Source organism: Gymnoscopelus microlampas (assembly GCF_963454915.1).
Source record: "Gymnoscopelus microlampas genome assembly, chromosome: 24".
NCBI classification, from domain to species: domain Eukaryota; kingdom Metazoa; phylum Chordata; class Actinopteri; order Myctophiformes; family Myctophidae; genus Gymnoscopelus; species Gymnoscopelus microlampas.
Genome location: NC_139961.1, coordinates 36,740,277 through 36,754,306, shown reverse-complemented (window position 1 = coordinate 36,754,306; position 14,030 = coordinate 36,740,277). Strand labels below are relative to the sequence as shown.

General features: G+C 47.7%; 1 protein-coding gene across 1 annotated transcript; it reads right to left on the bottom strand.

Moving 5' to 3' along the window:
* Window positions 1-329: 329 nt before the first annotated feature.
* Window positions 330-1,220, bottom strand: LOC311040682 (protein mono-ADP-ribosyltransferase PARP11-like; the record flags this gene model as incomplete). Its single annotated transcript, XM_084051010.1, has 1 exon — window positions 330-1,220. The coding sequence occupies one exon, from the start codon at window positions 1,218-1,220 to the stop codon at window positions 330-332; it is 891 nt and encodes a 296-aa protein (XP_083907136.1).
* Between the last annotated feature and the right edge of the window lie 12,810 nt (window positions 1,221-14,030).

Here is a 14,030-nt window from a genome sequence, read left to right as displayed (position 1 = left end):
TTAGGGTCCAGAGATGGCCCAACCGCCTACAGGAATGCATGTACGGAAAGGCCTTCTTGTGCTCACCCAGAGTCAGGCTCTGAATGGGTACTCCCAGGGCCTTTCAGAACCAAAGTGTGGGGACAAATGGCAGGCGGACGAATTATGTGATGGGCAAACTCGGAGCAAGGACTTCATAGCTGATCACCCGTTCCTCTTCATCATATGGCACAACAAAATGAAATCTAAACTTTTCCTAGGAGCATTCTCCTCTCCTTAGAATGAGCTTGATGTACTTTCCTCACCATCCAGCTCAGCATACCTCCAGGAGACATGCAAGATACTCAGATTTAGTCAAATTCAATCAGGTACTCTGGGTAGATCTGATTGCTGTCAAAGATGACAAATATTTTTGGGTTACTGACATTATCCACACAGCTGTCATAAAATTGCAGGATGCCTTTGTTGTGGTTCTGGAACTCAGGTGGTCTGCAGTACTCAGAACGACCCAGGGTGTATTTCCCTACAAGCACTCTGGCCAGGAACATCTTAGAGCCTATAGCGGACACACCACACTGTGGTGAGCTGTGTTTTGTTTGTTTATAGCAGTACTTGCGAGAGTATATCGAGTCTCTAGCAAAATAGGTCCCTTTGCCATAGGTAGAGCCACTTTTACTACCCGCTAGGCGCACGTCAAAGTTATACATGCATATACCCTCTACGTTGCTGCCACTGGTGCCATGAAACAGCATTCGCTCTTCAATGTCCAGCTCTTGCTTGATTTTCCTTAACTGTGTCTTCTTCCTGCAAAACAACTCCCATAGGTCTATATTTTGAATCCTTTGGATGGATTTGATGGTATGTGTGGGAACCATTGTCCTGTTGTAATGTATGGCTACTTGTTTGAACTCATAGGTTTCTCTTTCTAGCTGGATGAGCTCATAGGGAACATTACTATTAATTTTTTCAAAGGCGTTATTATCACACATAAACCTGAAGTCTGTTTCACAGTGGAGGGAGCGTTTAATTTGCTGCTGCTTTGCTGTCTTTATGTTGATCAGTTTCATAACTGAGAAGTCCAGCCTGTAAGTGTCAAAATACATGAAACCATTTTTGTTCTTGCTGTAACACTGCTCAATCTGAGCAATCACAGCTGCTAACATGTGCCAACGTCCACACTCAGCCAGATAGAACCAACACCAGTTGGGCTCTGAAGTGTCCATTTCTTCATATGTGTCCATTTCTGCTCAGCACTTTACTCTTACTGAAGGAGCACGGATCTGATGTATGATTTCAACAAAAAGCTTGCCGTGATTTGGAAGGAGCACGGGTTGAACATGAACTAGATATTGTACCACACTTATATGTGAGGGAAGACATACAGTATAAAAAAAATCAAAGACACTGTGGTTTTGTCTATTTCACTGCTGTAGTAGTGTCAAAATATGTTATTATCTTAGGCCATTTTCTGAGATACTCCCTCCCTGTTTCTGTGTTATGGTGTAGTTTAGGCCCTCCCACAGACCATATAAACTGGTAGATAGAGCCCAGCTCTTTTTTTTTTTAAAGAAAAGAGATGGCCCAGGAAGCTGGCACTCGGCACCAGAGCCAATGGATGATGGAAGCTGCTTTGATCCTTTTGACAGAGATCACAGAACTCAGTGGACGCAGGCCTAAGTTTCATTTCAAAACATCGGCCAGGGTATTCAAGGATGTTGTACTCTTCCGTGGTTTTCAGTTACTTGATCATTCCTGGCTGGAGCTTGAGGATGTACTGTTGGATAAGCTGTGGGGAAATCCTTGGCCGATTGGGCCAGCAAAGTCTGCAATGCTTGAGTTCAGCAAAATGGTGCATAAGAAGATGATGGACAAGGGGCTTGTGCCTCCTCCTGAAAAGCGTGGAGAACTTTTTCTTTCAATGATTGAATTCATTGGGGAATTCAAGGACGACCTAACCATTACCCATGATTTTCATATCAAATCTGCTGCGAACCGAGAATTCCAACTCGCTGCGGAACTCAAACTCGCTGCGGAACTCAAACTCGCTGAGGTCCGGAATTTGCAGTTCATGATGAAGGAAATCCTCATATGGTTGCTTTACAATGCTTGCAAACGAACCAGAGATAGGCTTGAAGCAGCCGTGAACAAAAATGGATACCTAGGGGAAAGGCTCATATAAGATAGAGAGCAAGTTTTGTTCAGTGGTGAGAGATCGCATGGTGTTCTTTGCACGAATATATGGATATGTTTTTTGTCTCTCTCTGGTGTTTGCAATGTAGACTCTGTGCTCGAACAGGAGCCGGAGCTCCCTGCAGGTTTAGTGTGTGATTAGCATTGCAATTGCATCCCTGTAAAAATGATTAAAGAACCTAAAACACTTCACTGTTCATGTTTTAGCTGTGATCTGTCTTATTGTGATTACATGACAAAAAACATGTATTGACTCAAATCAACAAGGAAGATCTGAACACAAAAAATGTGTTTTAGTGTGTGATTAGCATTGCAATTGCATCCCTGTAAAAATGATTAAAGAACCTAAAACACTTTACTGTTCATTTTTTAGCTGTGATCTGTCTTATTGTGATTACATGACACAAAAATGTATTCACTCAAATCAACAAGGAAGACCTGAACACAAAACAAGTTGGTTAACATGCTTACTTTAATTATGATATGTGAAGCCAATCATTAAAGACTAAATGCAATCAAAATACAAACGTTTCTCTGATATTATCACTCTTGGGAGTTAATACATATTGTAATTGATCACTCTATGGAATCTATTATTATTCTAGGAAGACGATTCCTTGAAGACCACTGAGCCTCTCTCATCAACACTGAGGGCATCAAAGAAGTCGCGCCAGTTGTAGTAGAATTCCGGTTGGAAGCCCACAGCGTGGCCCTGGAAGTGGATCAATTGTGCGCCGATGTTATCAACTTTGTGTTCTTGAACACCCACATCGGGATTCAGCTTGATGTTGAAGTAATATACTGGTTCTATTGGACAGGGTAGCAGGTTCAACCGTTCAGAGCTAGCGTTCGCTAAGACAGTGGAGTTTTGGTGAAACAGCAGACAAAGGATGCATGAGCATGGGGTCACTGGCTCTGTGGTGAGCGTCTGGTAGGCTTTTGGAGATAGCAGCGAAGGGAGGGGCTTGTCATGGATCTGACCATTGCTACGGGTCAGCAGCTTCCCCTTACAATGGTCACTGTTCGCACATGGCGGCAGCCTAGGGTCTTTAAACATTTTTAGCAGCATAGCCTTGCTGTATTCATTTCGCGCAAGTGCCCGACCCGGGACAGAGTGATCAGCGAACATTGCCAACAAAGGTTCAGAGTTTGCGTTCAGTAGTTTCAGTACAGTGGTCACCCATGAGCAGCAACTGTGCATTGCGTTAGGGAATCCGCCTGAGGAGCAAGTGCACAGCTTTGGTTCAGGAGGGCGCTCAGGGAACAAGTCTCGGATGATTTCATATGTCAGGTGTCTTGTTTGCTGCACCTTAGCCATCACTCGATCCCTCATTGCATTTCTGTATGCTTCAGATTTTGCCTCACCAATGTTATTATCCCCTTCGTAATCTGTGCTTCCTTCATCTGACCCTGCCCCGGTTAGGTTTGGCTGCTTAAACAAAGTCTGAATCTCACTGAGCCCATTGGTGAGAGCTGCGGAGCATTGGACACAATGCTCCACCCTCTTTGCGTTTTCAGCACATCCGGGACACAACCAACGGCAGCATACCCTCTCTCTTACTCTGTTAAAAACAGTGCACTCACTGCAGAAGGATAATTTTAGTGTGAGGCATTCGTCGTGGTGGGGCTTCTGCATGTACCAGGGCTCGACCTCAGCTGATGGGTTCTCAAAGCATACAAGACACACACGCACACCCGTGCAGCCACAGTTGATCACCACCCCCGAGTGTATCAGCTGCTTGCTAGTCTTCACCAAGCCTGTGTGGCACACCAAGCATTTGCTTCCCTTCCCTTTCACAGGGGTGCGAGGAAGGTACATCTTCTTACGCCGCGTGTATGGTGTTGACGCAACCTTCCTGTACATGACTGTACACTTGTTTACCTGATTTGCTTGTTTCTCAGAACGCATCTCGTCGCATGCAGCAAGCAGAGTTTCAGGAACGACACCTGTGAACGAAGGACTGTCAAACATGTCCAGGCTGCAACTGCTCTGTTGTGAGCTTGCAAAGGCATTGACACTTGATCCGGTGCCTGTGATAGGCGGGATTGTGTTTATCAAGGGTGCAGTTGGCAAGCCACTAGACGAGCTTTCTCTTTTGCCAGAAAACATCTGCGAAGAGCACATAAACTCAATACCGGAGATACTAGAGAACCTTCAGAGGGAATCAGTAAAGAGTACAGAAGAAGCAAATGGCAGGCAAAACCCAGGCTTTATAGCAGGAAAGGGAGGGGCCTTGTATAACAACCTGACCAAGCTCTTGTGGCCTAGAGACATTTTCCAAGTTTACCAAGCTTACCAAGTATCTATGACATTGAGGAAGCAATACCAGCCCGCGTGCGGAGTAACTGTTTTGGTGAGGCTGAGGAAGTCACACGGACTACCGCCCGGGCTGTATGTGTACAGCAATCCGGATCCCGAGAAGGGATACATGCTAGGGGTGGTGGCACAGTATGGAGTAAGTGTGGCGGAGAGCATTCCCGCAACTATCGCAGTCAGGGTTTACCCAGGCACAGATAACTGCAGCGCAATGTACTTGATTAAAAGGAAGACAAAGGGAGGTGCAATTGAATACGGGAACCGAATGTACAGTGAAACTCTGTATATGGGATTGATTCACCCACTTGAGCAAGTCTGTACACTTTGTGATTTTGCCAATATAGCGCTGCGCGACACACAGAAGTGTGTAGTTGACCTGCGGTGGAAGGCCGGCGACCTAATCTCGGACTGCATCCTCGCTGTGCCAAAGATCCATGGGCTTATAGCTGTGTTGTGGCACAACAATGCTGATTCCCATGCAGTGGAAGAATCCATAGTGGCATGGATCCATGGAGCCAACATGGATTTACCTGATGGTTTTATAAGAGTTATTGATAACTCTGCACACGAGGATGTGTTTGCCTTCAAAACAGCAAAGGTGCCCACTGCAGGGCTTCCTCAGCCCCCTGACCATAGTCACTCATACTTCATGCACACCTATATCGAGGGTGACATTAATAAGGCAAAATTGGCGATTGGGGAGCTGCCTAATGGTAGTATGCGGATGGGCTACCCAGGTAATTTGACTTTGGGTCAATGGTACCGGCTGTCGGAAGGGCAACTACAAGGCAGGCCAACCCCACTTTCCCAGGGCAGGCTGCAGCAAGGGGCACTTTCTACACTGCCTGCCCCGGATACAAGGTCTTTGGAAGTTATTAAGGAGATCGGTGCGTGTGATTTCACCGCCGTTGTGCATACTTTGTACTACAGCCATGTCGACTGCACATACAGTGTTATGGCCACTCATGTGCTAGAGTATGGAAAAGGGTTTAAAATGGATCTGTGTTTCCTATAGTATTGGGGTGCCACTGTTCCCTCCTATCTGTGATCTTTATGCTGTGTAAGATGACTGTATCCAGTGGGTGTCTTTCTTTTTCCCTGAGTCCTATGGTTGACTATGTTGCATTCCATTAAAAAAAATACATTCTGGCATCATGTATGATTACAATAATGGGAGAAAATAAATTTCAAATGATAACAATGTTTTGTTACCCAGTCTTTATTCAGCAGTATCAAACAATGATGCATGTATTTTGTCTTCAGGCTAAAAACACATTACCCTAGTTGCAAGCTCAAAACAAATTAAATTAAAATTAAATTAAATAAATGGTTAGAATGAGGTTGCACTAAAGTAATGTCATGGTGCTTTGGCTTTACATTCTCTTTCTTTTGCACTGACTTACGGATTGATGTAGGTCACGCTTTTGGGTTTCTACCATTTCACTCTCGGAACATGACGAGGAAGGGGTCCTACGTTTGGATCGACTGCTACTGCCTTTTTTCGATTTATGCATGTGCTTTTTCTTCTTAGTCTTCTTTTTGTGCTCACTACCGGAGGGATGAATATGTTGACTCTCGTAACACTGCGAAAGAATGAGGTTCGAAATAGGCTGTAAAGGGTTCCTAGTTTCTGTTCCACTGCTCCCGGCACTGCTCCCTGTGTGTCCCCTAGCATACACATCTTCCTCGGCCTGCGATGAAGACGCGTATGTGTAACCCGGTTCGATGTTCTCGTCCACCTGCCTGGCCAAACTTTTGACCTTCCTCCTGGCTAGAGCGTCCCTGCCTGAAAGCTGCTCTTGCTGATGAACTGTTGCCATGGTAGAGGCGTAGTCAGACTTGAGGTTCTCCACTGTAAACGGGTCTTCAGGGTACATGCTGTTCAATGCTGCAACAGCATCCTTCCATTCCCAGTCCTCTTCGAGTACCTTGTAGTGCGCGTGGTATTCCTGTGGCTCCTCGTTGAGTCTCAGAGTGATCTTGTCCTGGTAGTAGATGGTGCGTGTATTGCAAAAGTTGCTCAGGTTTACGATGGGCACCCCGGAGTATTCTGGGCTGCATACCTTGAGCCTAGGCCAGTGGAAGGTTTCTGGTGTGCCATAACCTGATTCGTTCAAGTGGTCCGTGTTATACGCGACGCGTGTCTCGGGGTAAGTTCTGAATATCACACCACCATAGTATATTGGAGCAGAACACTCGTAACAGTGATGCTCCAGGTTGCCGATTTTTCGGAACGTCATCTCCTTCAACATCGGCACCCCTTTGGTCGCCTCAAGTATCAATGCCTGCACGGGATCTTCAGTGAAGTCCAGGTTGAAGGTGATGCTTGGAGGAGGTGGAGGGGTCGGTCGGGGTCGAAGGCTTTCCTCTTCATTCGCTTCCCCTTCCTCTTCATTCGCGGACTCCTCTGAAAAGTCTGAGCCTGGCTGCTCAAAAGCTTCCCGAGCCTCAAAAGCATCCAACATTGCACTGCCCACCTTTCCCCAGAATGCCTCATGGCTCTCCGGAGCGTATAAAGCCAGCAGATCGTACACTACTTCAAGGCACACAGTCACAGATGAAACCTTGAAATGGGTCTTGTACGGCATCTTACCGTAAAATGCATTTTCCTTATCCTTCTTGTCCTTGACAAATGTGCAAAGTTTACGTTTCCTCATGTCTCCGTCGTGGATCCGTGGTGGAAAGGTACACGAGGCGCACTCCGCCAGCATCTCGTGTGCCATCGAACTAGCTGGTAGCTGATCATCTGGGAAGTACAGCTGGGCAATACCCGAAATATGAATGTGACCGTCCTTATTTTGGGACTGGGTCAGGCAGCTCTGCACCTTCACTTGCTTCAATACGTAGACCAGAACCTGGCAAGCAAAGTTTGCATTCATATCAATTACCCTGGGCAGTACGTCAGGGAGGCACGCTGCCGAGCACAATTTGAACACAGAGCACACCTCGAGGCAAAGCTGGCCAAATGAAAGCATGTCTAGCGCCTTCATGCGTTCCTTGTTGAGTTTGGAGATGAAGTGAGAGTCAGAGCTAGATAATTTATCTGGCACCCTAGTCCAGGGAGGCACCCACAGATCAAAGACAAAGTGGCAAGCTAGCTTCATAGCCTCTCCAAACACCAGCTGATTGATGATGCCCAGCATCCTCATGTTGTCCCGGCCCCGTCTACCTGGGTTCAACACGAATGTTTTCCTCATCATATCGATGCAGCTGGTTCTAGCTGTGTCAAAAGACTCGCTGAACTGGAGCAAGCTGGAGCAGCCAATCATACAAACGCACTGAACTAAGTTCTGTCTGAAGAGAAAGGTTGAGGCAATTTTATCCATTTGCTGTTCCTTCACAGTGTCGACAATACTCTGAAAGGAACAAGTTCGCGAGGAGCTATTTGTGAACTCTGAGGTCAACACAAGACACCTGTCCAGCCAAGCAGGGCTGGTGTGTTCCAATGAGTTGCTTGTCCATATAAACCCTACGTTATGCACCGCCTGAACCTTCTTTGTGTCCAGGAGACCAGTAGCCGGGTCACAGATCACTGTGTCACTGTCAAATACACTATCGTCCAGGAGGTGCTTGAACTGGTTGGGCATGTTGGCAGAATCGCGGTCTGTACCACGTGTGCCCTTTTGCGTGTTGTGAGTGTCCTCAATCATTACAGTCCATGAAGTACGAATTTTCTTGTATTTGAATGACTGATCTGTGAACGAAGTCAGGTCCTCCATGCAGGTGGGCGTGATGTAAAACATGATTTTGATAACTTTGTTGATAAATGTTTTGCCCTCTCCTGCACCTGTGAAATTAAACATCATGAACCTCTCTATAGTGTAACGAGGCGCGGTATTGGTGATCACATAGTTTAACGTAGTGGATGCTTGGAAAAGCCTGTGGACTTTGAATGTGTCCACAAACATGTGCGAGATCAGAGCCTTGTCATAAAGCTTGAGTGCGTTGAAGCTGGAAGTTGCTAGGTGCCCCCTCACGCCCCTACACAACATTGAGTACACGTTGGTACACCTCCTGCCAAGTGACAGAGCAGAATTCTCCCGAGACCCTTCGGTAAGTGAACGGAATTGACCATAGAGGTCCTTGACTGGCTTGGGAGCACTGAACCGGCCCTCAGTCAGGCACGTGTACACCTTGTTAGCCATGGTCTCAAAGAGATGTGCCCTGTTCTCAAACTTGTGCTTAGCCTTCATCTCTGTGGCAAGGCGGTTCAGCTTTGCCAAGTGTGGGAACAGCCTCTCTATGGTCTCCTCCTGGCTCACCATGAGGAAAGGGTGGATAGGCGACGTGTTGTACAGGCAAGTGTAGCATGCTAAGCACTCCTGCGTGCAACGTGGAAAGCAACCACAGCGGAGTTCACGGAAAATACTGGCTTGTGCTGCATTCCTGCGGCATGCTTCAATGTCTTCCATCATCCTGCTCATTGTGCCTTTAGGCACCGATACATGCTTGTGAATCCTTATGTCTAGGAAGGCAGCAGGGTTTTCCCTGTTAATCAGCGAGTCCATGTTGTACTCAAACACAATTAGGGACCGCACATTCACCAAACTCCCCTTGCCGCTTTCGGCTAAGTTGTTAACCATCCCTCGGATTTCATCTAAGAATGTCTCGTGTGCCTCCTGTTCCTTGGCAAAGCAGCCCTGGGACAACAACTGTTCACAAGACAAGGCATCCATCAGGGTTTTAAAGAGTTGCCTGCCGTCACCCTCACCACATGGGAAGTGTAAGTCAATGATCTCTGACAAGGACTGCCTCAGACCTTCCAGGCTTAGGTCCTGGATTGTGGCGGGTACGGCGTGTGCTCCGCGAGCCGAGATCATGGGAATGTACGCAGAGCCCATGAGCTGCTGCACCTTACTCTTTTCAATATTCTTTGAAACCAAGCTGTCGGACACACAGTGAAGGCAGTTGAACATGGCACTCATCTCGCCCTTGCTGTCACGCATGTTGATCATGGCATAGTTGAGTGAAGATATCCTGTGCTTCACTAGAGACAGCCTCATGAATCCAGCGAATGCCTCTTGGTGTACCTTTTCCATAGTATGTTGTTCGTGTATATCAGTACTATTTTCTTCGTCTATGTAATTTGTATGTAACACACCTAAACTCCCCACCATTTCACTTTCCTCCATTTCACTTTCCTCACAAGAGACCTCGGAGGAGGTCTCTTGCTCACCTATAGAAATCTGGACATCAGGCTCCTCAGACATGTCTAGCACAAAGCAAAAAAGAAGTGCCTCTGCAAAGTCCTCACGTATGGGCGATGATAGTTTTCCCACATCACGATTCTCTATAGTGATTTGCAACACCTTGCCCTTGAAGCAGTAGGTAATGTACAACAGCAGCTGGAACAGTGCACGCTGCTTAAGCTCAAGCGCTGAAAAGCAGTGCATGTCAGTTGAGTTGTCATAGAGAAGGTTTTTCTCGACAGCAAGGAACATGACATGCCTTTCATTGGGTAAAGCCACCTCAGGGAAAGCTGCAGTGCACCAGTTTCGTGGGGGCACCTGAGGTCCTAGACTCTCATCCTTGCCCTTACGAGGCATCCTAGGGATCCTCGTAAGGTTAAAGCCCCCTGCTGTATTTTAGGCATTTTATTTTGTTCTCTCTTATCTATTTATCCTACTGGGACTGGGGTGGAGCCTAATTCAATCCACTAAGTGAACACTGTTACCCACCCATACATATACAGTAGTACAAGTAGTACATTGATCTCCATAGCAAAGCACAACTTTTGCCATCATGGATGGCCCTTTTCCCTTCATGTCCATCTTCCCCGGCATGTACCCAACAAGGCGCAGTGTTGACACAGTTCAAGAACCCAGCTTAGTGGGTCTCCTCATAAAGTCTGTCATGTATGATCAAGAGCTAAACAGCCTGCTCTGCAGGGCCCTGGTTGTGCACTCAATCAGCAAAGAGTCCCTGCACAGCTCTGTCTCAATGCATGTGACTAACATCCACCCAGTGGTGGGCTATGATCTTGAGATTGAGGATTCCTCAAATGAGAATTGGGAGGGAGTCAGGACCGACTGGCAGCAGCACATGGTTGCTGATCCTGTGCAGGTATTGGTCCGTCAGGATGATATCAAGAAGCAGGTGAACGCTCAGGTATTCCCTCTGGCTTCTGTGAACTCTGCAGAAAAATATTTAAAAAAAGTTAAGGGAGCGCTGAACTTTGGTGATTTCAATGTAGAAAAAGGATATTATATGTCAAGTGATGGTAATGTCCCAGCACTGTGCACAGGCATAATGTTTGGCCGACTCTACTTCCTGCCAGTTGCAAATGTTGACTGGCAGAAGAAGAGCACCAAGGTATCTCCACAGAACCTAATCTATGATCACAAGCTCTCTGAGGCTGAGGCTCTAGTGTTTGAGACAAAACATCGTGACATATTCTACAATGTCGCTTGCCTCCACATTGATACGGTTTATAAGGACAGATATAGAGATCCAACGACCCGGTGCATTAAATTTGCGTCAAAATCCCCCTACTGCACAGAGAATAAGGTGAAAAAGCTCAATGCCAGTGCTCTCCAGTTGAAGCGAGAGTTGGAAGGAAAATTAAACCCACAAGGCTCATCACACGTGGATATCCCAAGCCTTCCCGAAGATGCGTCCGGAAAACAGCACGAGATTACCTGCCTTTCCATCGTGTCCCTGCGTGGGGACCGAGTCAAGAAGCCGGGTGAACACAGGAAGAGCCTGATGGTGTTTTACAACAAGAGCAAGGTGAAGAACGGCCCCGAGCTTGAGGTGAGCGCTGAGGTTGCACTTACTGCGGCCATCAAAGATCCAAAACGGATCAGGATTGTGGAGTGCGAAAACGAGTATTACCTGATTTGTCAGGTGCTCTTGGCACTGAAAGAACAGAACATCGAGCTGCTATACATGTACAACGCCGACTTTCACCTTAGGGTGCTTGAGCAGCGAGTTCAGTTTTACTTGAGCAGCTGTTGCAGTCACCATTACCACGTAAGTGCCGAAAGTTGTGGTAAGCTGCATACGCTCTGGTACGGACTGTTCGTTTCTGACAACTTTGGGAGCAGGATGAAGCCCGTGTTTCAGTTCGAGATGGTGCGCATGATTGAGATGTACGAATCAATGGTCACAGCGCATAAACCCTGTGTGTCCCATGCAGCTCAAGAGTTCAGGAATGGAAAAAAGAAGCTTGGCCACTTCAAGAGCAACAGCTGTGGTGCCAATGTGATCGACCTGTTCAGAATGGCAGAGACACGGTCCACTAGGTATTGCTGTCCCGGCATGAAACTTAACGACGTCGTCCGCAACGTCGTTGGCGACAAGAGACTGAAAAGGGGCTTAACTCTCAAGGACCCTAGAAAGCTGTACAAAGTATCGGAGGTGAGTGACTCTTGCAAGGACGAAATGATCCGCAAAGGGGGAAAGGATCTCTTCAAGGTGCTTGTCCACAGCCTGCAAGACTCGCAGTTGTGCGCGAGGCTGGCCAAGGTGCTGGACCCAGTCTCCTCCCTGTTCCATCGCTGCCGCGCCACGCTCAACATCGACGTGATCGTACATGGCCGCTGCAACACGTTTGAAGGCTTTGTGCAAAGCATACACGCCGTGCAGATCCCTCAGCTGAAGTACAAGTTGGATAACCTCAGGTGTGTCGCTGGTCCACTTGGGCGTAAACTGAAAAAACGAAAGCCCTGGACCATTGAGTTCAGCAAGGAATCATGCCAGGGCGGCTCTGTGAGCGATCCCATGACAGGGCTTCACTACTCAGGACCCGGCATGGGACTGGAGCTGTCTTTCGACTTTGCTAGCATGTACCCGTCGATCATGAGTCTGCTCAACATATCTTTTGAGTCCACAGTACCTTGGCCACCAAAAGAGTTTGACCACGACCTCACCGGCTGGTTGTGCTACCACTGGGAGGCCGAGGGATTCAAGTGTGCATCTCTGATCATGAAGTATGACGAGGTGGAAGGAAGCTTTGTTCGCGATGATGGTATCATGAACTCGTCCATGGAGCGATACTACAAGCGCCGTGCCGAGTACAAGCAGTTGCTTAGTGCGTCGGGGCTAAGCGAAGAGAAGCGAGCTTACTTTGAGCTTCTGGTGCTTGAGTGTAAGATCTTGATGAACTGCTTCTATGGCATTGCTGGCATTGCTGGTATATGCGGACCTCTCATCTCAGCTGCAGGCAGGCAGCTGATGAAGGTGGTCAAGGAGTGCACGTCAGAATGTTTTGATTCAAAGTGTACCATGGTGTATAGTCACACGGACAGCATCATGATGGTGGTGGGCTACGGACCCAAAGACCAGCCTGAGCATGAGTTACAAGACAGAGTAGACAATGTGCAGCCGGGTGCAGAAGGAACGGGGCTGGCAGCATTTGCAGCACAGGCACGTGATGCAATCACTCACAAGTTTGCCAGAACGGAGACAATGGTACCTAAATTCCGGGAATTTGTGCACAAGAGGATCATTGAGGATGTGCTTGGTAGACTTTATTACATAGGGCCTGGAAACTCTACACACCGAGCCTTCAGGGACCCAAAGTGTGGAGAAACGCTTGGGTACCCAACATACCTGGTCAAGATGTCTGACGGACCTGAACTCGATATAACTGGCCCCTTCGTGAATAACCATAGGATCAATCTCGTATACGAAAACAGCAGCTCGGTCATATGCTATCAGGCCAAGGGGATGTACATCAGCTTGAGCCACACGCTAAACCACGAGACGGGCGAGCTCGCAAAGGTGGAAGTGAAAAAGCGAGGCGTCTCAGTTTGCAAGAGTGTACGCACTGCATGTGACGAAGCGATGGCCAACGTATTCATCGCCTGCGTGATGCGAGGTGACTGCCTGAAGCTGGAGCCCGACATCAGCCGATGCTTTTCCACCCTGCCCTGGCACCAGTTGAGCATGGGAGACTGTGTGTTGTTCAATCGCCGTAAGGTGGAGATTGACCGTGCCACGGGCCTATGGCTGGGATTGGTGGAATGCGAAACTGCACTGGACCGCCACAGGGTTGAGCTGGTAAAGGCAGTGGAGCTAGATGACGGGTTCACGGCCGTGTCTGTAACGCTCAGCAATGGTACCTATGCTGAGCGTTTTGAGGTTATGACGCTGTACAAGGACAAGCTATACTGCCTAAACCACCTATTTTCTTCAGCAGATGCCATACGAAGGGACCTGATTGCGTGCCATGCGGCAGAGCTAGAGGCATCTAAGTTAGCTTCTGGGTTCTTTCCATGGCACAGGTTGCTGAAATGTGAGAAAAACATAAACCTGAAACCGGAAGTGCTCAACAGGCTACGGGTCAAGAGCACAAGCATCAGGACCACATACTTGGAAACAGTGAAGCACACACAGAATCTGCAGAAAATCACAAGTGTTTCATTAAGGCCGTCCATGAGGCCCGGCGATGAAAAGGTAAAGCCTTGCGAGGCAGTTTTCTACAGGTACCCTCTGGATCTCAAAATCAAGACTGGCAGCTTAAAAGGTGGAGCAGAGGCAGAGGAGCCTAGGGGCATCAAGAGGCCCATCTCATTTCATTCTGCAGAGACCGATAACGAGG